The sequence below is a fragment of the Oncorhynchus mykiss genome, chromosome 21, assembly GCF_013265735.2.
Source record: "Oncorhynchus mykiss isolate Arlee chromosome 21, USDA_OmykA_1.1, whole genome shotgun sequence".
Taxonomy (NCBI): Eukaryota; Metazoa; Chordata; class Actinopteri; order Salmoniformes; family Salmonidae; genus Oncorhynchus; species Oncorhynchus mykiss.
Window position 1 is genome coordinate 17,397,397 of NC_048585.1, and position 23,706 is coordinate 17,421,102.

The 23,706-nt window shown below is 45.8% G+C and overlaps 1 protein-coding gene across 1 annotated transcript in view; it reads left to right on the top strand.

The window, feature by feature from the left end:
• The window catches only part of LOC110499879 (staphylococcal nuclease domain-containing protein 1), a 311,077-nt gene that overhangs the window by 52,966 nt on the left and 234,405 nt on the right, over positions 1-23,706 (top strand). The window contains exons 12-15 of the mRNA XM_036957135.1: positions 4,022-4,128; positions 6,869-6,979; positions 8,056-8,128; positions 10,444-10,585. Of these exons, the coding sequence (XP_036813030.1) occupies positions 4,022-4,128; positions 6,869-6,979; positions 8,056-8,128; positions 10,444-10,585 (433 nt within the window). The remainder of the gene's footprint in view (positions 1-4,021; positions 4,129-6,868; positions 6,980-8,055; positions 8,129-10,443; positions 10,586-23,706) is intronic.

Genomic DNA, 23,706 nt, shown 5'->3' on the forward strand with positions numbered 1-23,706 from the left:
AGTGGTCTTGTATGTCTTCCATTTCCTAATAATTGCTCCCAGAGTTGATATCTTCAAACCAAGCTGCTTACCTATTGCAGATTCAGTCTTCCCAGCCTGGTGCAGGTCTACAATTTTGTTTCTGGTGTCCTTTGACAGCTCTTTGGTCTTGGCCATAGTGGAGTTTGGAGTGTGACTGTTTGAGGTTGTGGACAGGTGTTTTTTATACAGATAACAAGTTCAAACAGGTGCCATTAATACAGGTAACGAGTGGAGGACAGAGGAGCCTCTTAAAGAAGTTACAGGTCTGTGAGAGCCAGAAATCTTGCTTGTTTGTAGGTGACTAAATACTTCACCATAATTTGCAAATAAATTCATTAAAAATCCTATAATGTGATTTTCTGGATTTTTTTTTTTTCAAATTTTGTCTGTCAAGTGTACCTATGATGAAAATTACAGGCCTCATCTTTTTAGGTGGGAGAACTTGCACAATTGGTGGCTGACTAAATACTTTGCCCCCGCTGTACATGCCTGCTCAGTTCACAGGAGTCACTAGATCCCCAGGTCCAGGTCCCAGGTGGGACTTTGTGTGGAGTTTGCGGTTCACCCCACTTCCCTAAATGATAGCCAGCTGCTTTTACTGTGTTAACAACACCAGGGCATCTGAGCACATCAATACTGTTATGAAGTCATGTCTCTCTCCACCCGGGGCTTTAAGACGCTGGAATTACAGCTGTGTGTTTGAGCAGAGCCGAGGCTCAGTTTTTAATCCATAAAATATGTATTAGACTTTCCCCGCTGCACCTAGCGCCAGACTATTAAACTCAACCACTCACACTGTGGTTGGTGTGGGGAGCTCTGCAGCAAAACAGCCCTGTGTCTGACCAAGCATGCTTTTTACTTATTGGACACCTACACTCTGATATCTACCTACACTCTATCTACGCAGACGCCCGCACACACACGCGCACAGTTAAGCGAATCTCCGAGCCCCTGATCCCAGTCGGAACAAACACATTTCTTCCCCTCCTCCTCCCCATCAGATATCCCCCTCCAGTCCTCTCCTCTAGGGGTCTCTTCTAAATGACTTCTCTATCTCGAGATCTGCACACTGGTCTGTGGAGAATCTGCTGGATCCTCTAATCTACCATCGCTTTGTCAAACCTTTTAATCTATCATCACTTTACTTAATGGGGTCAGACTCTCTCCCTCTCTGTCGTGCTCTGCTGAAAATCTGCTCTATTCCTTTTCCGTCTCCTTCCTCCTGCTTTTGTCCTCATTTTTTCCTCTAATCTTTATCTTCCTCTTTCTCTCCATCTCTGCTTCTCTCCTCTTTCTCTCCATCTCTGCTCCTTTCTTCTTTCTCTCCATCTCTGCTCCTTCTTTCTCTCCATCTCTGCTCCTCTCTTCTTTCTCTCCATCTCTGCTCCTCTCTTCTTTCTCTCCATCTCTGCTCCTCTCTTCTTTCTCTCCATCTCTGCTCCTCTCTTCTTTCTCTCCATCTCTGCTCCTCTCTTATTTCTCTCCATCTCTGCTCCTCTTCTTTCTCTCCATCTCTGCTCCTCTCTTCTTTCTCTCCATCTCTGCTCCTTTCTTCTTTCTCTCCATCTCTGCTCCTTTCTTCTTTCTCTCCATCTCTGCTCCTTTCTTCTTTCTCTCCATCTCTGCTCCTCTTCTCCTTCCACTCTCCTACACCTCTCCTCTTTTCTCCATCTCTCCTCCCTCTCTCACGCTCTTCCTCCTCCTCTCATCTGAAGTCATTATCCCTGCCCAACGATGCAGAGCCATTACAGAAGATGTGTAGATTCGGGAGGAGACGCGACACAAAGCACAAATGAACCAAAACCATCTTTTATGGAGGGAATAAATGCCTTTATTTGTTGAGGTACAAAAAAGCTTACAGCCGTGTTCCGCTGTGGGAAAATGAGGAGCCTCGGCAGGAAGTCTGCGCTAAATGAAATGTCCATTATGCCGATCAGATTGGGTTGTTATGCTTATTTTCTGTTATGAAGTGTGTGTGTGTGTGTTTGCTAGCGGGAATTTTACTAAGAGCATCCTATACCAATGTTATTGACAGTAATATGTTGTGTAGTTCAGGCAGTTTTCTATATTAAGTGGAAGTTGAGCCTTGTGTTTTGGTTTGTTATAGGGGAACTTTCCACTCATTCTGTTAGGTCTACTTTAACATGGAAATAGATGCAATGGCCTCTGAAGACTTCTAGTAACAGTCACACACAATAACATTTAGGGTAGTAAATGCTTCAGCCATTTTGTAGAATGAAATATATTTTGTCATATACACTGGATAGAGGCAGTGAAATGTGTTGTATTACAGGGTCAGCCGTAGTAGTACGGTGCCCTGGAGAAAATTAGGTTTAAGTGCCACATCGACAGATTTTTCACCTTGTCTGCTCAGGTATTTGAACCAGCAACCTTTTGGTTACTGGCCAAACTCTCTAACCGCTAGGCTACCAATGATAAACCCTACGATTGTGCCCTATTGTTGTACAAAACGCTACATCGCTCCACATAGTCCTCAAATGTAGTACGACACCCTTTAGTCCCCTTTTACGGTTACACTGTAGCCCCAAACCCTCTCGTCGCTAGGCCGTTCTAGCTTCTTCCTCTCTCACATTTTACCACCCACCCTTGCCAGACGCCAACTTAGCAGAGAGCATGCTGGGACATCCATTTCCTATAATCCTGTCTACCCTCCATCACCGTGTCCTTGTCCAGCGAGGCCCTCAGATTAATGACAACGCTCGTCTCCTCTCCCACTTCTATGTGACCCCACCATCTGGGACGGTTGGGACCCTCGCACCTCTCTCTGACGGAATAGCTCTTTGTTTGCTCAACTATATGATGGAGTAAAAATGCAGGCCTGGAGATTCCCAGATTGTAGATTCCCTGTTGCTCCCATCCTGGGCTTAGGGAATGTCATTGCCGGTCCCCACCTATCCTATTCATCCCTGCTTCCCTGCTTCTGTTTGCTCTGTCGGCCAGGAAGGGAGGAATGGGGGAAATGGTTGTTCCCCATCTAAACACAGTTTTTCCTCCACCCGCTGTGTGCTGCTGGGCCTGTCCGTGTTGGATAGCAATCTGCCACCTCTTGGTTGCGTGGGCGCGTGCGTGTGAGTGTGTTTGTGAACGTGGAGTTATAAACAGCCCCAGTGCTCCTCTGGGGAGATCTACAGTCCAGCCTGACATGATTCACACTGACTGGGGGTGACCTTGTAAACTAGCCCGTACACACACACCACACACCACACACACACACACACACACACACACACACGCACGTCTGTCTATTGCATTTTCATGACCAGTATTTCTAATTATTTCAAAAACGTTGACTAGTTGATGCCTTGATTTTATTACGACTTGATGTTCCCAACATATTGCTCACCATCTGTCTGCTTCAGAGGGACAAGAGAGTCATGAGAAAAACGTTTTGATCAGTCATGTAAATAAGGTGCTGAAAACAAATTGGCTTCCTACTTAATATGATGGAGAACACGCTATGAAGGAAAATACTAGCGTTTTGTAACTTATCGATTCCCCCCATCACTAATGTTAGTCATGAATGATAGGCCGACATAACGACAAAATAAATGACGTTGACACAAATTGACTCCAAATCTCCCCACGTGTGCAGTCATACGCTGTCTTCAACCCTATATTACATGACGGTGACCGTGAGGACTTGAGGTCTCTAGTCCACAAAATGTTTTACCTTTATTTAACTAGGCAAGTCAGTTAAGAACACATTCTTATTTTCAATGACGGCCTAGGAACAGTGGGTTAACTGCCTGTTCAGGGGCAGAACGACAGATTTGTACCTTGTCAGCTTGGGGATTTGAACTTGCAACCTTTCGGTTACTAGCCCAACACTCTAACCACTAGGCTACCCTGCCGCCCCTAAAGACACGGTGGCTCCTTTAAATCAACCTTCAGTAGTTTGACATCATTCACCGGGAGAGTTGTCTGACATCATTTCCTGTGACATGGCATTGACGTCATTTCCTGTGACATGGCGTTTCAGGTGAACGTCACGGTGGACTACATCAGAGCTGCCACCAGCTCCTCAGAGACCAGCACCATCCCCGCCTTTGCAGAACGCACCTGTGCCACGGTCACCATCGGCGGCATGTGAGTACACCTATCTGGACACCAACTTGTCCCCCTGCACCGTCGACCTCTGCTGACCCCTAACATGTCTGTCACCCCGTCTGTCCCCTTGCTTGTACACAGGATGAGTAGTCCAGACGAGCGTTTGTCAATCGGAAACCTCTATAGTAAGTGCAGAGCTTTGTTCTAGTCCAGTAGGAACACGGCAGAGTCGGCTCAAACTTACTGTATTTCACCCGTTGGAAAGTTGAATTGGGTGTTAGTACTGGACTGGAACAAACATGCACAATATGCTATGATTGAAGGGGACTGATCTAGGCCATATATATCTATATTCCTTAGAATCAGTTGAAGTGAATATCTGTCTGTAGGACACTGATGTAATGGACAAGGACAAGACAGTTCAAGGAGAAATAAAAGCAAAGGCCCAATAGAACAGCTTAAATGTACACAGTACAGGCCTACTGCATTAAAGAGCATTAAAGAGCAACCAACGTGGGCAAGCCACACAGTTCATTCACACCCCTTCAGGTCAACATGTCGCCCGGCTATGCCCTCTGAGGTTGTTTTCACTCATACAAATGGAAGAAAGACCTTGTTAAGACATGTTCTGGAGCTACGGAGTCCCTCTCCTTTCATCTGCTAGCCCCCCTTATCACACGGCACCGCTAGTTAGCAGCAACGCCCGGCCAGCGTAGGTCACCCAATTACCTGGCAGACGCGGTGCATTGTGGGTAACAGGTGCCCAGGCCGCTCTGAGGTGCTGTGTGTGTGCGTGCGTGCGTGCTTGTCTTATGGCGCACCATATTTCTCTCCACGTGGTGAGCCAGACCCCTCTACCCGTTTAGCACAAGGCGAGGGAGAGAGGCACAGCAGGGGGGCTAGCTGGAGATAGCTAGTGCCAGCAGGCTAGCAGCCGACGTCCTAGATACCACGACCATTGAGATGGTTAGTATTGTAGTGGGGACTGGTGGAGAGGGGTGTGGAAAAGGCCTGTTTGACCGTACCCTGCTTTTAGGCTAATTTAAGGTTGTATTAAAGGTTGTCTGATTTCCCAAGGACACGTCAACCTCATTTCCTCATACTTTATAAATGCATACAGTCAGGCAGGCTAGGTCATTCAGTAAATAAGAGTTTGTTCTTTAAACTGACTTGCCTTTATAAATGAAGGTACAATAAATAGTCTTTGGAACAAGCACTAATCTGACAACCTGGGTGGGTCAAAGTGAAAGATCCACCATGTTGTTTTCACCCATCCCAGTCATGTGAGATCTATGAAATGAAAACAATATGCTTTTCCAACTTTCTTTAAGTGTCTAATTTGAAGGCAATTTGCAACACTTAGTCCAACATTTTTGCAGTGTTAGCTGATCTGCCTCCACATTTCCATTCAGAAGATGTGAAAGTCATTAAAGCCACTGTCATGATGTGATGCTCAATTTGTCTCAATTTATAAAAGACCGAGAAATGAAACAAAGTGAGGACGGGGGAAATTACTTTTTCTGTTTTTTATTTTTTATTTTTGACTCCACATCTCAATTGAAGGCAGTTTACTAGACTCTTTGGCTCTCTGGCTCTCTGTCTCTCTGTCCCTGCCTCATCCACCTCTCCAATTAATCTGAACAGAAAACCTAATAAAAACATTTCACCACAACGAGGAGCCACCAAACTTACTCAATCACGGTCTTAGCATGCCGACAGGCTAACAAAACATTTTGGAAAGACGAGCCTGCACCGAGTGCACTCACTCCCATCCACTTTAGCTGTTACATGGGCGCCTAAGGGCTCTGAGCTAACTGCAGAGCCCTTCCATCAAACTCTCACCTGTTATCTTTCTACTTCTATCTCTCACCTTCCCCCTCTTTCTGTGGTTGTGAAATAACAATGCTGCCTCTGCTTGCTGTGGTTCGAAGGTCTCTCTCACCTCGCCATGTTGCCGGGACCTTGACTTGCTAGTCAGTTAGTCAGTCATTGTCTTTCACATATTCCTTAAGCTTTCTTTGTTCTGCTTCAGTGTTTCTGGGCTTGTGTTTCTGGGCTTGTGTTTCTGGGCTTGTGTTTCTGGGCTTGTGTTTCTGGGCTTGTGTTTCTGGGCTTGTGTTTCTGGGCTTGTGTTTCTGGGCTTGTGTTTCTGGGCTTGTGTTTCTGGGCTTGTGTTTCTGAGCTTGTGTTTCTGAGCTTGTGTCTCTTCAGTGTCTCTTCAGTGTCTCTTCAGTGTCTCTTCAGTGTCTCTTCAGTGTCTCTTCAGTGTCTCTTCAGTGTCTCTTCAGTGTCTCTTCAGTGTCTCTTCAGTGTCTCTTCAGTGTCTCTTCAGTGTCTCTTCAGTGTCTCTTCAGTGTCTCTTCAGTGTCTCTTCAGTGTCTCTGAGCTTCAGTGTTTCTGAGCTTCAGTGTTTCTGAGCTTCAGTGTTTCTGAGCTTCAGTGTTTCTGAGCTTCAGTGTTTCTGAGCTTCAGTGTTTCTGAGCTTCAGTGTTTCTGAGCTTCAGTGTTTCTGAGCTTCTTCAGTGTTTCTGGGCTTGTGTTTCTGAGCTTCTTCAGTGTTTCTGAGCTTGTGTTTCTGAGCTTCTTCAGTGTTTCTGGGCTTGTGTTTCTGAGCTGCTTCAGTGTTTCTGGGCTTGTGTTTCAGTGTTTCTTCAGTGTTTATGAGCTTGTGTTTCTGGGCTTGTGTTTCAGTGTTTCTGGGCTTGTGTTTCAGTGTTTCTGAGCTTGTGTTTCAGTGTTTCTGAGCTTGTCAAATCTGTTTCTCTCTCTCCCTCCACAGTAACATAGCCGAGGCGTTGGTCAGTAAAGGTTTTGCCACGGTCATCCGCTACAGACAGGATGATGACCAGCGCTCATCCCACTACGACGAGCTACTGGCTGCAGAGGCACGGTAAGCACAGTGCCCCAAAATGGTTTCTACTGCTGAAAACTAAACCTGACTGATTTAACCAGCTTGACTAAACCTCCCTTTAAATGAAAATGCTTTCTGTCACGCTCATGCAACAACAGAAGTGTATTCCCCTTAGGGATACAATACGAATATGTGTGTGTTGCATCATGGCACTGGTCAGAGGTGGCCATTTTTCCCTGTGTCGTAAATCAGCTCCTCTACAAGGCCTGGGGTGTATTCATTACTCCGATTCTGTTGCAAAAAGTTTCTTAAACGGAAGCAAACTGAACAAAACAGGGAAAGACCTACCTGAATTTGTCCATTAGAGCCTCTCGTTTTAGACTGATTTACACCCCTGCGCTGCTCTAATTTTCTACGAAAGTATTGACCTCTGAGTGTCGCTCTATCGCGCACACACACACACTGAATCAGGCCTTCTCTTTACACGTGTCTGTGAATATAATTATGTGCACCGGGAGATTTAGTACGTGCTTTAATACACCACTAAAGATGAAGATCTCCGGGTTAGCAGATAGATGACGACCCACCCTTGGTGTTTGTGCAAGTGTTTTCCCATGATACCCTTCTCTCTCCTTCTGTCTCTTTCTGGGCTCCTCAAACTCCTTCTCTTCCCTTTCTCACTCTCCCTCATCTCTTACACACATACATCACTGACCCACAGATGACAATGACTGACACCATTTCCATCATCTTCGTCATCTTCATCTGTAGCACTCAATCCCTTTCCAGTAGGAATCTGAACAGGTTGTCATCACACCAGCGTCAGGGTCAGACTGAAAATGCACTCCCTCGTCCCCCCAACCATTACAGTTTCCATTTTAAGGGTATAGATTACACGTGAAGTGCCTCTGCCGCTGATCCTCATGGTGGAGCCGGGGAGCTTGGAAACTGTATCCCCCCTCTGAGCCGGAATGGCTCTCTGAGTGTTTATTACCCACAGCTTCATTTCTCCTCTGCGGCTCAAAGACCTGATGGTTCTCCTTAACTCGCTGGATGATGGGATGAACCGTAATGGTGGCCGCTCTGTCTCACTCTCTCCCTCTGATTGATCACAGGGCAATCAAGAACGGGAAAGGGCTGCATAGCAAGAAGGAGGTCCCCATCCACAGAGTGGCTGATATCTCTGGGGTAAGATGGATTAGTGTTAGAGTGTGGGTGGGTGGGAGAGAGAGAAATGTGGGTGTGTGTGTCTTTGAGGAATAGTTGTGTGTGTTTACTGTTATGTGACTAGGCTTATATCTTGTGTATTTTTCCCCCTGGAGAGTGAGTGTGTGTGTGTGCAATGTTCACGCACATTCTTGGGCCAACATTCTTCTTGATAATATAATTGCCAAACCTTGACCCACCAGTCTCAATGCCCTCCAGACTCTCCCAAGCCACTCCCCAGGACAAACCTTGTCATCTGATATATTGATGACTCACCCCCCCCCCCCCCCCCCCCCCCCCCCCCCCGTAACCCCCCATATTATAGCAATAAAGTCCCATCTAAATATAGTTCCCTCTGCGTTAATAAAGTCATCCAGGAAGTTGTTTACGTGTTCCAGGGACAGCAGACAGTGTCTCTGCTTATGAAAATTGATTGGGCTGCTCACTAAATGAAGATTAGATTTTACTCCGTGCCCATAAAATGTGTTAACGGGGAGTAATGAGATGCACGTACGTACCCACACTCTCTCCACACTCTCTCCACACTCTCTCCACACTCTCTCCACACTCTCTCCACACTCTCTCCACACTCTCTCCACACTCTCTCCACACTCTCTCCACACTCTCTCCCCACACTCTCTCCCCACACTCTCTCCCCACACTCTCTCCCCACACTCTCTCCCCACACTCTCTCCCCACACTCTCTCCACACTCTCTCCATGGACCACGTGTGTTAAAGCACATAAAGGAATGACGGCTGGGGACACACACTCTCTCCCTCTCATTCTGTCCACCTTAAGTCTTTGTTTTACGAGAAGACCGTGCTTTAATGGACTGGGCAGTCAGTCTGGGCAGTCAGTCTAGGACGTGTGTTATTGTTTAACGCCCGCATAGACACACACGCTGTTCTCCAGTGTAATGAGGTGTGTGTGTGTGTGTTGATCTTGCCCAGCCCCCTCTCTAAAGACGCTCCATCTCTCTCAGCAGCCCTCTCTGTGTTTCACTGCAGCCATAGAGGGGATACGACACATTTACATGTCTGCTTGTTTCCCTGTCACTCTGAAGACTGACAGCCGCCCAGGAATAGATCCTTGATACCATGCCAATCTGTTGATGACTTCTGCCAGTCAGGGAGAACAAGCGTGTGTGTCTCTTCCTACATCTTAAAGTACTGCTCCCTCTTGGCTGGAGAGCTGGGCTGTGGAGGCTGTAGTGGCCGGGCCATGCTAATGTAATGAGCTTTCTAATAAAAATACAGAAATGGCAGCTAACAACCCGATCCACCGCCCCCCTCAGCTCTCCGCCTGTGACACACACACACACACAGGGATATTACTGAGAGGGATTATGTAGATGAAGTGGGTTATATTGAGAAGAATACAGTGGGGATATATCATGGAGTACAGTGGGGTGTGTGTGTGTGTGTACAGTACATACAAAGGTGCTGAGTGGATATGGCACTCGCTCTCTCTCTTCACCCCCCAACACAGGTTACATAAACACAGTCCCTCCTGACTCCTGCCCCCCAGCCCAGCTGGTATATATTTGTGTTCACCTGTTTCCCTATTCCCATTGGCCACCTTTCTCCATCCTAAGAGTTCATCTGAACAGAGAAATAATGTGTAGTGTAGGGCTAGATTCCTGCCCAGTAACTTTAATCACCACAGCAATGTTGACTTTGCACCCTGAAATCCTGAGCTACCTGGCGCTTGATGGAATAGTTCCACCTTGTCAACAACATATTTCCTCATCCTCCTCACCCAGTACAACTATCTTGCCAGAACACATCTCTCTTCCTCTACACACACCTCCCCACCCCACGGCATCTAAATCATGAGAGAGTGCTAGTGAGTCACTGCCTGGTTTGTTGTGGCTGCATTGGCCTGCCTGCCTTGGCCTGCTGGCCGCGCTGTGTATTTATTAATATAACTCTCTCTCTCTCTGCCATTGATTCATCAGCCTGTCTGAATAGGCAATGATTTAGCCACGCTTGTAATTCTGGCCTTGGTGTACCCATCAAGCCAGTGACTCAGAAGGAAGGAAGGAAGGAAGGAAGGAAGGAAGGAAGGAAGGAAGGAAGGAAGGAAGGAAGGAAGGAAGGAAGGAAGGAAGGAAGGAAGGAAGGAAGGAAGGAAGGAAGGAAGGAAGGAAGGGATCAACCTAATTTACTCATCTGCATATGAAGTGGATGGACTACGACTGAGGTGTATGATCCACTATTAGACCATCCAATTGACATGAAGATCTGCATTTCTAGGGTGAAGCTGCTACTCTGAACATGTTTCTTTCTTCTCCAGGAAACACAGAAGGCCAAGCAGTTCCTGCCTTTCCTCCAGAGAGCGGGCCGCTCAGAGGCGGTGGTAGAATACGTGTTCAGTGGCTCCCGCCTTAAACTCTACATGCCCAAAGAGACCTGCCTCATCACCTTCCTCCTCGCCGGTAAGTAGTCCATCCGCGAGGGCCATTAGGCTACTTCCTGGTTTAGCTAACTACATCCTGGTTTAGCTAACTGCATCCTGGTTTAGCTAACTGCATCCTGGTTTAGCTAACTACATCCTGGTTTAGCTAACTACATCCTGGTTTAGCTAACTACATCCTGGTTTAGCTAACTTTCTTCCACCGTCCTTCCAGTTACTCACAAATCAAATGTATATGTCACGTACACAGTTTACAGCAGGATATAAGGTACTGTGAAATGCTTGCGCTAGGAGCTAACAGGGCGACGTGTCTTTCAGCCCATCTTGTTGGCTACCTCAGGGATTGGAGCGGCGCCTGGTTAGACTATTAGTCATCAGTCTTTTAACTCTGTAAGCAACATTTGTTTTGGTTTACTTCCAGTTTAATAAAAACATAGGCTAGTAGGGGAGTGTGTGTGCAGTATGTGTGGAGAGGTGGGTGTGTGCAGTATGTGAGGAGAGGTGGGTGTGTGCAGTATGTGTGGAGAGGTGGGTGTGTGCAGTATGTGTGGAGAAGTGGGTGTGTGCAGTATGTGTGGAGAGGTGGGTGTGTGCAGTATGTGTGGAGAGGTGGGTGTGTGCAGTATGTGAGGAGAGGTGGGTGTGTGCAGTATGTGTGGAGAGGTGGGTGTGTGCAGTATGTGAGGAGAGGTGGGTGTGTGCAGTATGTGAGGAGAGGTGGGTGTGTGCAGTATGTGTGGAGAGGTGGGTGTGTGCAGTATGTGTGGAGAGGTGGGTGTGTGCAGTATGTGTGGAGAGGTGGGTGTGTGCAGTATGTGTGGAGAGGTGGGTGTGTGCAGTATGTGTGGAGAGGTGGGTGTGTGCAGTATGTGAGGAGAGGTGGGTGTGTGCAGTATGTGAGGAGAGGTGGGTGTGTGCAGTATGTGAGGAGAGGTGGGTGTGTGTGCAGTATGTGTGGAGAGGTGGGTGTGTGCAGTATGTGAGGAGAGGTGGGTGGGTGTACAGTATGTGAGGAGAGGTGGGTGGGTGTACAGTATGTGAGGAGAGGTGGGTGGGTGTGTGCCAGACATATCAAGCCAGGTGCAGCGTCGCGGCCCCAGTTCAGAGGTCACGGTGTCTGATATCAGAGCTAGCGGAGCGCCCAGCTGTTAGCAGTCATTCACTACGAAGGTCCACAGGGGTCTGGTGAAACCACGCCAACCGGCCCCTGGCACCATTGGGATGGCGTGTAGCTGATGTGACCTTTCACCTCATGCGGGCATTGACCCTACCCCCGCTGGATCCCTGCCAGCGACCGCCCCACTCTGCCTCGTCTGTCATTTTGTGCCAAGCCAGGTGACTGATTGCAAATCAGTGTCAAAAGCAGGGCTCTCCAACCCTCTTCCTGGAGAGCTACCATCCTCTAGGTTTTTGCTCCAACCCTCATCTAGTGCCCCTGATTCTAGAAAATAGTTGCTTGCTAAGATAAATCAGTTCAGTTACAACTGGGACTGGATTGAAAACCTACAGGACGGTGGCTCTCCAGGAACAGTGTGATGAGCCCTGGTCTAGGGAGCATTTGGGGTATGAGGTGACCATTTTGTGCCCGGGAAACAAGCAGAGTGACAGTTGCAAGAGAAATATAGGCTACAATGTACTGTAGATTGGTTGTGTTTATACTTTCTGTCTGGCAGCTCAGCTTTCTGTCTGGCAGCTCAGGTTGATTTGTGCAGACAATTTAGATCAGAATCGGTCGATAGCAGGAATGCTTGTGTGTTTTAGATTAGATGAGACTCCATTTACTCGACTAGCCATAATAGAAGCATTACATCTAATCCAGGCATCTATCTATCGGTCTCTATTTCAGCTCTGTCATTGACCAAACAAAACAAGAACCCACTTCATTCATTTCCCAACAGGACGCCACCATTTATTCATGATCACATCATCCCCGGTTTAATTGTGCATGTCTTCCATTGTTAATGTTTTAATTAATTTGGTAATTTGTTTCTAAATGTCTTTCCCCTTTGTCGTTGGTTTTTGTAATGATTTTCTATGCCAGGCATTTTGACTTGACCCTCTCTCTCCATCAAGACACCTAGGTCTTTATTAAGACTGGTTGGAAATCTGACATTATAACTTGACACACGCACACACTTGCGTGCGTGTGTTTTCTGTCATTGGAAATGATTTTATTCAATCAGTGGTTATTACCATATGACAATAAGCACATTATGGCACAGAGCCTGGGTTTATTTGATTAAGGTCGTTCCCCGGTAAAAAGGTTTTCTGCTAGGAAATGACAGTTCATGTTGTCTTTAATAAACACATTAAGGCCAGATTAACGCTGATTGATACAAACGATCCCTGCTCCCTTTTTAATATGAGGTGCTTCCGTTATGGTTAGCCACCGCACCGCATCCTGACCACCCTCACCTTTCCTGGAAGGGTGTGGGTGTGTGTCTAATAGTTTCTTCATTTATTTGTGTGTGTGTAATTGCTGCCTGTGGGTTTGTGTGGTCATGACTTTGCCTTCGATGCCGTGTTACGTCTTTGTCTGTGTGTATCCCGTGTGTGTATGTTGTGTGTTGTCCATTGTATGTGTGTATATTGCTCAGAGTTCATGTGCGCCTCTGTGGTTCTTATTAAGGTTAGAGACCCCTGCTATATGGGACTGTTGGCATAACATAACTACCCCCTGTTATCTTTTACCCTACATACCTTTATCTACTAACACTACCCCACTCCTATCTTCATGTCCTCTCAATGTGCCAAAGTTATCTCTCCCATGTTTTATCTCCCTCTGTAACCCTGTGTGAAATGACATACGGCCTGCATCCCAAATGGCACCCTATTCCTACTTAGTGCACTACTTTTGACCAGGGCCCTGATGAAAAGTAGTGCACTACCGTGCCTTCAGAAATTATTGATACCCCTTGACTTATTCCACATTTTGTTGTTACAGCCTGAATTCAAAATTGATTTCATAGATTTTTTCCCCCCTCAACCATCTACACACACTACCCATAATGACAAAGTGAAAATATATTTTTCAAATTTATTGAAAATTAAATAAAGAAATATTTAATTTACACAAGTATTCACACCACTGAGTCAATAGTTTGTAGAAGCACCTTTGGCAGCCATTACAGCTGTGAGTCTTTCTGGGTAAGTCTCTAAGATTTCCACACCTGGGTTGTGCAACATTTGCCCCTTTTTCTTGAAAGAATGATTCAAGCTCTGTCAAATTGGTTGTTGATTATTGCTAGATTTTCAAGTAGATTTAAGTCAAAACTGTAACTTGGCCATTCGGGAACATTCCCTGTCTTCTTGGTGAGCAACTTCAGTGTAGATTTGGCTTTTGTGTTTTAGCTTATTGTCCTGCTGAAAGGTAAATGAATCTCCCAGTGTCTGGTGGAAAGCAGAATGGACCAGGTGTTCCTTTTTTCATAAAAAAAACTCCCCAGTCTTTAACAATTACAAGCATACCCATAACATAATGCAGCCGAAAATATAGTTGCTTAAAAATATTGAGAATGGTACTCAGTCATATGTTGTATTGGATTTGCCCCAAACATACCATTTTGTATTCAGGACAAAAGGTTCATTGCTTTGCCTCCATTTTTTTTTCAGTATTACTTTAGTGCCTTGTTGCAAACATAATGCATGTTTTGGAATATGTTTTATTCTGTACAGGCTTCCTTCTTTTCACTCTGTCAATAACGTTAGCATTGTGGAGTAACTACAATGTTGTTGATCCATCCTTCCCGGCGACTGAGTTAGGAAGGACGCCTGTATCTTTGTAGTGACTGGGTGTATTGAGACACCATCCAAAGTGTAATTAATAACGTCACCAAGCTCAAAGGGATATTCAATGTCTGTTTTTTTTTTATCCACCAATGGTTGCCCTTTGAGGCATTGGAAAGCCTCCTTGGTCTTTCTGATTTCATCTGTGTTTGATACAGATACATTTTATGTGTGGGGTACAGAGATGATGTAGTCATTCAAACATGTTAAACACTTTTTTTTCTATTTTTTTACCTTTTATTTAACTAGGCAAGTCAGTTAAGAACAAATAATTATTTAAACACTTATTCAAACACATTATTTCACATTATTTCACACAGAGCCCATACAATTTGTGACTGAAGCACATTTTTATTCTAACTTATTTAGGCTTGCCGTAACAAAGGGGTTGAATACTAATTGACTCAACATTTCAGCTTTTCATTTGTAATTCATTTGAAAAATGATCTAAAAGCATAATTGCACTTTGATATTATGGGGTGGTGTGTGTCGGCCAGTGACACAACATCTCAAATGAATCCATTTTAAATTCAGGCTGTAACACAACAAAATGTGGGAAAAGTCCAGGGGTGTAAATACTTTCTGAAGGCTCTGTATATGAGCTTAAAGATGCAGTCTTGGATCTTAAGCCCTTACAAATCCGTAACATATCATACGAATTGCAAAAAAATATTTACAGAAAATGTATGTCTTAACCTATCATACGAAATAGAAATAGATGACGCAGTACACAATTGTGCACCATTTTCGGGAAACCTTTTTGACTCGTGAGCACTACTTACTTTAATTTGACCTATATTGTCACAACAAAATCCTGTAGCAACAGAAATGGAATATTAGTCAATAATGTTGGTTGACTGGTGGTCAGGCTTTTAGCAGGCCAAAAGTAGGCTACATGATATTTGCTGTGTGTGTTAGTGAGGGTTTTCAGTGAATTTCACCATCCATTCTAACATTTCAAAAAGCATTCCACTTTGACATTCTGGGCTGTGTGTGTAGGCCAGTGACAAACAATCAACAAAATGTGGAAAAAGTCAAGGGGTGAAGACTTTCTTTTAGGGAATAGGAAGCCATTTTGATCTGTTGGATGTTAAACACCAGACGCCCTTCACCCTTCAGACCCCTTCATATAGGCTACTCACAATCACTTAATATGTGTTGAAGGTTTCCACAGCTCTAGAACATATGGATGGGATTGTGGAGGCCAGATGGGTGCGTCCGTGTAATGGCCAATCTGTTTGTAATGTCAGGCAGGAATTTAACTGGATTGGAAGGAGGCTCTCCAGAGGTTGTGTGCGTGTCTAGTGGAGTGAGCTTTCCTGGGCGCCACACTAAATGGACATAAATCCTTTAAGACAGAAGTGTCTCTTGAGGTCTGCTTATTGTGGAAGTCTGATGCTTTACCTGTTGACACCAAAGAGCCCTGCTCTCGGTCTTTCTCTCTCTGTCTTCGTGTTTCTCAATATGCATACTACCGTGCTCCGCTCTCATCCTCTGAGTGCGTTCTTTTGAGGACGAGAGTGTGGAGAAACGCATAAAACATTACTCACACTCCCCTCTACTGTATTACCTCACGCTGCTCCTCCCCTCTACTGTATTACCTCACGCTGCACCTCCCCTCTACTGTATTACCTCATGCTGCACCTCCCCCTAATGTATTACCTCACGCTGCACCTCCCCCTACTGTATTACCTCACGCTGCACTTCCCCCTACTGTATTACCTCACGCTGCTCCTCCCCTCTACTGTATTACCTCACGCTGCACCTCCCCTCTACTGTATTACCTCACGCTGCACCTCCCCTCTACTGTATTACCTCACGCTGCACCTCCCCTCTACTGTATTACCTCACGCTGCACCTCCCCTCTACTGTATTACCTCACGCTGCACCTCCCCCTACTGTATTACCTCACGCTGCACCTCCCCCTACTGTATTACCTCACGCTGCTCCTCCCCCTACTGTATTACCTCAGGCTGCTCCTCCCCCTACTGTATTACCTCACGCTTCTCCTCCCCTCTACTGTATTACCTCACGCTGCACCTCCCCTCTACTGTATTACCTCAATCTGCACCTCCCCTCTACTGTATTACCTGACGCTGCACCTCCCCTCTACTGTATTACCTCACGCTGCACCTCCCCTCTACTGTATTACCTCACGCTGCACCTCCCCTCTACTGTATTACCTCACGCTGCACCTCCCCTCTACTGTATTACCTCACGCTGCACCTCCCCCTACTGTATTACCTCATGCTGCACCTCCCCTCTACTGTATTACCCCACGCTGCTCCTCCCCCTACTGTATTACCTCACGCTGCACCTCCCCTCTACTGTATTACCTCACGCTGCACCTCCCCCTACTGTATTACCTCATGCTGCACCTCCCCTCTACTGTATTACCTCATGCTGCACCTCCCCCTACTGTATTACCTCACGCTGCTCCTCCCCCTACTGTATTACCCCACGCTGCACCTCCCCCTACTGTATTACCCCACGCGGCTCAGGAACAGGGTTGGAGAAGCCATGTTAGAGTTTAGGTGAAATATCACCTGTTGCTCGGCAAGAGGCTGCATGCTCCTCAAACAGTGGTTGATGTGTGGAGTGAAATGTCTTCCTATAAGCTCATATTTCTATATGCAACCCTCTGTGAAAGCAGACTTTAAGGTTGCTACTAAAGAGGATCCCAGGTACAACTGTTTGTTTCTCAGTTGCTTATATTAAGCACACACTTCACTATAAAACCGGAACGCCTACCCGGCATGATTGAAAGGAAAGGGGCTCCATTCTCTATTTGAGAAAGGGGCTCCATTCTCTATTCTTTTTTTCCCCTGCCCCTGTTCCTGCCCATTTTTATAATGGCCCATTCTAAATCTAAAGAAATTGTAACTATTAATAAAGATTTTATTGAGAGTAGTCTGATGGGTGAAATATGATCCCTTGATTAGAGAACAGCGCGTGCAGCCTGAGGCAAGTAACAGAGCGGCAACTTTATTTTGCATATTTCTCAAACTATTTTAGGTTGGGTTTCAATATAAGCCCTTTGTGACAACTGCTGATGTAAAAAGGGCTTTGATGGGGGAGCCTCAACGCGCGCACACACACTTTCTTTAACTAGGCAAGTCAGTTAATAAGAACGATCTCTTATTTACAATGACGTCCTACCGCAGCCAAACCTGGAGAATGCTGGGCCAATTGTGCGCCGCCCTATTGGACTCCCAATCACGGCCGGATGTGATACAGCCTGGATTGGAACCAGGGACTGTTGTGATGCCTCTTGCACTGAGATGCAGTGCCTTAGACCGCTGTGATACAGCCTGGATTGGAACCAGGGACTGTTGTGATGCCTCTAGCACTGAGATGCAGTGCCTTAGACCGCTGTGATACAGCCTGGATTGGAACCAGGGACTGTTGTGATGCCTCTTGCACTGAGATGCAGTGCCTTAGACCGCTGTGATACAGCCTGGATTGGAACCAGGGACTGTTGTGATGCCTCTTGCACTGAGATGCAGTGCCTTAGACCGCTGTGATACAGCCTGGATTGGAACCAGGGACTGTTGTGATGCCTCTTGCACTGAGATGCAGTGCCTTAGACCGCTGTGATACAGCCTGGATTGGAACCAGGGACTGTTGTGATGCCTCTTGCACTGAGATGCAGTGCCTTAGACCGCTGTGATACAGCCTGGATTGGAACCAGGGACTGTTGTGATGCCTCTTGCACTGAGATGCAGTGCCTTAGACCGCTGTGATACAGCCTGGATTGGAACCAGGGACTGTTGTGATGCCTCTAGCACTGAGATGCAGTGCCTTAGACCGCTGTGATACAGCCTGGATTGGAACCAGGGACTGTTGTGATGCCTCTTGCACTGAGATGCAGTGCCTTAGACCGCTGTGATACAGCCTGGATTGGAACCAGGGACTGTTGTGATGCCTCTTGCACTGAGATGCAGTGCCTTAGACCGCTGTGATACAGCCTGGATTGGAACCAGGGACTGTTGTGATGCCTCTTGCACTGAGATGCAGTGCCTTAGACCGCTGTGATACAGCCTGGATTGGAACCAGGGACTGTTGTGATGCCTCTTGCACTGAGATGCAGTGCCTTAGACCGCTGTGATACAGCCTGGATTGGAACCAGGGACTGTTGTGATGCCTCTTGCACTGAGATGCAGTGCCTTAGACCGCTGTGATACAGCCTGGATTGGAACCAGGGACTGTTGTGATGCCTCTTGCACTGAGATGCAGTGCCTTAGACCGCTGTGATACAGCCTGGATTGGAACCAGGGACTGTTGTGATGCCTCTTGCACTGAGATGCAGTGCCTTAGACCGCTGTGATACAGCCTGGATTGGAACCAGGGACTGTTGTGATGCCTCTTGCACTGAGATGCAGTGCCTTAGACCGCTGTGATACAGCCTGGATTGGAACCAGGGACTGTTGTGATGCCTCTTGCACTGAGATGCAGTGCCTTAGACCGCTGTGATACAGCCTGGATTGGAACCAGGGACTGTTGTGACTCCTCTAGCACTGAGATGCAGTGCCTTAGACCGCTGTGATACAGCCTGGATTGGAACCAGGGACTGTTGTGATGCCTCTTGCACTGAGATGCAGTGCCTTAGACCGCTGTGATACAGCCTGGATTGGAACCAGGGACTGTTGTGATGCCTCTTGCACTGAGATGCAGTGCCTTAGACCGCTGTGATACAGCCTGGATTGGAACCAGGGACTGTAGTGACTCCTCTAGCACTGAGATGCAGTGCCTTAGACCGCTGTGATACAGCCTGGATTGGAACCAGGGACTGTAGTGACTCCTCTAGCACTGAGATGCAGTGCCTTAGACCGCTGTGATACAGCCTGGATTGGAACCAGGGACTGTAGTGACTCCTCTAGCACTGAGATGCAGTGCCTTAGACCGCTGTGATACAGCCTGGATTGGAACCAGGGACTGTTGTGATGCCTCTTGCACTGAGATGCAGTGCCTTAGACCGCTGTGATACAGCCTGGATTGGAACCAGGGACTGTTGTGATGCCTCTTGCACTGAAATGCAGTGCCTTAGACCGCTGCACCACACCCTTTGTGGATGTCTTTTTATTCACCAAGAATAAGGGCCCCGTTCCTCTTCGCTAGCTGTGGGAGAATACAGCTGGTTTCTAAAATACGTGTTCTATACAGGCATGTCCATAAGCTGCATCCCAGTTGTCTAAAACAACGTTTAGCTCATAACCCTTTAGTGTGTGTCCTTTACTGTGTTTATACTTGTGATATCGCTATTCAACATTAATGTATATAATGCCTATCATCATTAATTAAAAAGTCCAAAAATGGATGTACCAATCCTAGTAGGCTTCTTTAAGGGCTCTGTTTGCGTAGACTGTATAGACCCCGTTTAAGAGCTCTGACATGCAGAGTCATGCCTTGCAGGTAGGCCTATTTCTCTGCTAGGTGCTATTGGGTCTGCATTGTTTTGCTCGCTCTCTGTCTATCCCCTACTGTCTCCCCTCAGGTTAAACCACCTTTCTTTCTGAACCACGTACGCTTGTGAGCAGAGTTCCCCGTTTCATATTTATTTTAAAGGGAGGCTGGAGAGAGACCTGTTTTTCTCTCCCTTCGCTCCTCCTGTCTTCTCCATGGAGGCACCTCAAAGCCTCCCTCTCCCTCCCCTTTCCTACTTGCTTTCCTTCCTTCCGGAGTTTTCCGGGGAGTGCTCCTTTTCCCTAAAAGAACCAAGAGGAGAGGGAGAGAGGCTTTCAGAAGAGAGGGGGAGCGAGGGAGAGTGAAGGGAGGGGGATACAGAGAGCGAGAGAGAAGCCCCACTTCAGAGTGGGCCGGAGGGGTGCTCTGGGGAAGAAGGGATGTTCCTCTCCTCTCATCCACATGCAACTTTGATGAGATGGAGAGGGTTTCTTCCTTCATGGAGATGGAGAGGAAAACAGAAGGCCTAGAAGTGTGTTGTGTTCAATAGGACAAAACATAGGATGAAAGGAGACAACAGGGATAGTCCCTCATGGAAGGAAGTTTCACAGTGGCCACGCCCTTCTGGTGGGGTATGAATGTACAAATCCCTTAATCTGCTGTTGGTGCCTATAAAAATGAGCCTCAAGGTTGCTTTAAGTCTTTTTCATTTTCTTAAATTAAATACTGTGACGGTTTTCTCATTAGCCTGGAATGTTGTTTGAAATGACCTATACAACATACTTTGGTGATATCGTTATCGACCTACTGCATACCCCTTAAATGTATACATTTTAGTGTACAGGGTTTGCTATTAGCATGCTAACACTCATTAAGAATAACTGGTAGAATCACTAGTATAGCTTGCCATCGATTGCATTCACTGGTTGAATTTGACGTAACTTTTGAGTGTAATGGAGTTGACTGGTGACTGACGTGAATCAGGTTTTCCGTTCTGAATGTGGCACCTGACATTTGACTGTCGGCATTTTAATTTACCGGACATTTGACTGTCGGCATTTTAATTTACCGGACATTTGACTGTCAGCATTTTTATTTACCGGACATTTGACTGTCAGCATTTTAATTTTCTGGACATTTGACTGTCAGCATTTTAATTTACCGGACATTTGACTGTCAGCATTTTAATTTACCGGACATTTGACTGTCAGCATTTTAATTTTCTGGACATTTGACTGTCAGCATTTTAATTTACCGGACATTTGACTGTCAGCATTTTAATTTACCGGACATTTGAGAAGTATACCGGACCCACATACATTGGGTGTGTAATGTGATTAGGGCCTCCACCACGGTGCTCAGAATGACAGAAATCACATTTCGATTATGGTAATTTATCTTAAGAGAACATGCAATGAGACAAGGATTGCATGAGTAGGCTAATTGGGATATATCATTTTGCCGATTTAATTCCTAGCCTTATGGACAATCTGCCTATGAGTCTATTTCAATCTACTATCTCCCATAGTAGTAAAGTTGACCAATTATATTGGTCATCTTGTCGAGAAAGAAATAGCCCAAACAGACTTTGGGACAATAGATCCCAAATTCAACCAGTAGACCTACCGTAGACGACATACTTACATAAAAAAATAAAATAATAATAATAATTTAAGCAATGTGTCTGATGAAATAGATGAATGTTTATCTTAAAATGTTTGGAACTAGTTTCTCTTAACAGTATTAGCACAGCGATGCCTACAAGGCAGTAGGCTACACGTGAATGTGCACTTGGCTACTGGACAAACAAAACAAGTTGAAAACCAGTAGAACATCAGAGAAATAGGCTGCTGTTTTCAATGGCATATTGAAGTCTATTAAAATAATTACCTCCACAGATATGGTTGGAATTTGCCAAGGTAAATAAAACACACCTCATAATATATAGTAAAGTGTTCAGGTTTCAAACAATTTAGTACCCATAGATTTTCAAAATGGCTACTGCCTCCAGCTCATTGCAAAGTGGTGTGTGACACGTTAATGAATCCTGCCTTCCATTGCCTATGCATTTGAATGGCAAATGGGAAGCGCGCTTTAATTACCAGTTGAGAAATAAAAATAGGAGCTGTTGTTAATCATGGCCCTAAAACAATTTTTAAAACACGATTATGAATTGTTGAGCAGTGATTGAGCTTATAAAATCTCTATTCTGTGCTATGTGATAAAGATGCATAACGAACATACACACGTGCTAATTTAATTCTACTAAATTGTGCCAATGAATCTATAGACTGATAATGTATTTATATCAACCGGTATTGAATAGGCTTATTTTTCAATGGGAATATTTCATTTTTTTACCTGACAATTGGCTGCTGCACATTTTATAGCTATTACCTGCTGTGAATATATATCATTCACAACATTTGGACGGGAGCTATAATCCAGTCATAAAACAAAACAACTGTAAACTGTTTGAATTTAGGCTTGTCTGAACGGCCTTCAATGGGGAAAGATTGCTTCTGTACCCCACTTCTGTGATTTTAGTTGAAAATGTCACTTTCCCATGTGGACCTATGAGTGCAGCGCAGTATGTTGTGGGGCTTTAGGCCTTCCTGCTTTTGAAGTTGTCCTTGGGAAGGGGGTTGTGAAGTGGACATGATGTCCTTTCAAAGATGTTCTGCAGGGTAAATAAGACGCGTGTGTTGCAGGGTCAATAAGACGCGTGTGTTGCAGGGTCAATAAGACGGGTGTGTTGCAGGGTAAATAAGACGCGTGTGTTGCAGGGTAAATAAGACGCGTGTGTTGCAGGGTCAATAAGACGGGTGTGTTGCAGGGTCAATAAGACGGGTGTGTTGCAGGGTAAATAAGACGCGTGTGTTGCAGGGTAAATAAGACGCATGTGTTGCAGGGTCAATAAGACGGGTGTGTTGCAGGGTAAATAAGACGCGTGTGTTGCAGGGTCAATAAGACGGGTGTGTTGCAGGGTAAATAAGACGGGTGTGTTGCAGGGTAAATAAGACGCGTGTGTTGCAGGGTAAATAAGACGCGTGTGTTGCAGGGTAAATAAGACGCGTGTGTTGCAGGGTAAATAAGACGCGTGTGTTGCAGGGTAAATAAGACGCGTGTGTTGCAGGGTAAATAAGACGCGTGTGTTGCAGGGTAAATAAGACGCGTGTGTTGCATTGTAAATAAGACGCGTGTGTTGCATTGTAAATAAGACGCGTGTGTTGCAGGGTCAATAAGACGCGTGTGTTGCAGGGTCAATAAGACGCGTGTGTTGCAGGGTCAATAAGACGCGTGTGTTGCAGGGTCAATAAGACGCGTGTGTTGCAGGGTCAATAAGACGCGTGTGTTGCAGGGTCAATAAGACGCGTGTGTTGCAGGGTCAATAAGACGCGTGTGTTGCAGGGTCAATAAGACGCGTGTCTAGGAAAAGGTTCAAAAGGCTTAAGCTTGGACATGAGAGAATATCCCATTTGTGTGTTTGCCTGCCCTGGGAATAGGCAAAGTGTTGGGGTGTGTGCTGTCTGCTTAATCCCTGTGGGTGCGGTGTGTGTTGTATTGAGCTAGCTTAAAGGGACATTTTAAAAACTTTCAACTTCCAATTCATCACCTCCAGCACCCCAACATCAACATATGTAAAAAATGGCAGTTTTCTATGTTTTGTAGAAAAAAGATAAGTGTTTCCAATGACATCATCAACCAATCAGCAGACAATTAGTAGGTAATGCCTACACACAATTGGTTAAAATAGCATGATGCACACCTTATCGTCTATCTTTTTAAATGCAAAACATAGAAACACACCATTTTCACCAATGTTGATGTTGGGGTGATGCTAGAGATGATGAATATAAAGTAAATAAAAAAAGTGATGTTTCACTTTAGCTTAACTGTCTCTCTGTCTGTGGCGCTGCAGCTTATGGAGATTCACTCACTTCCTGGAAATTG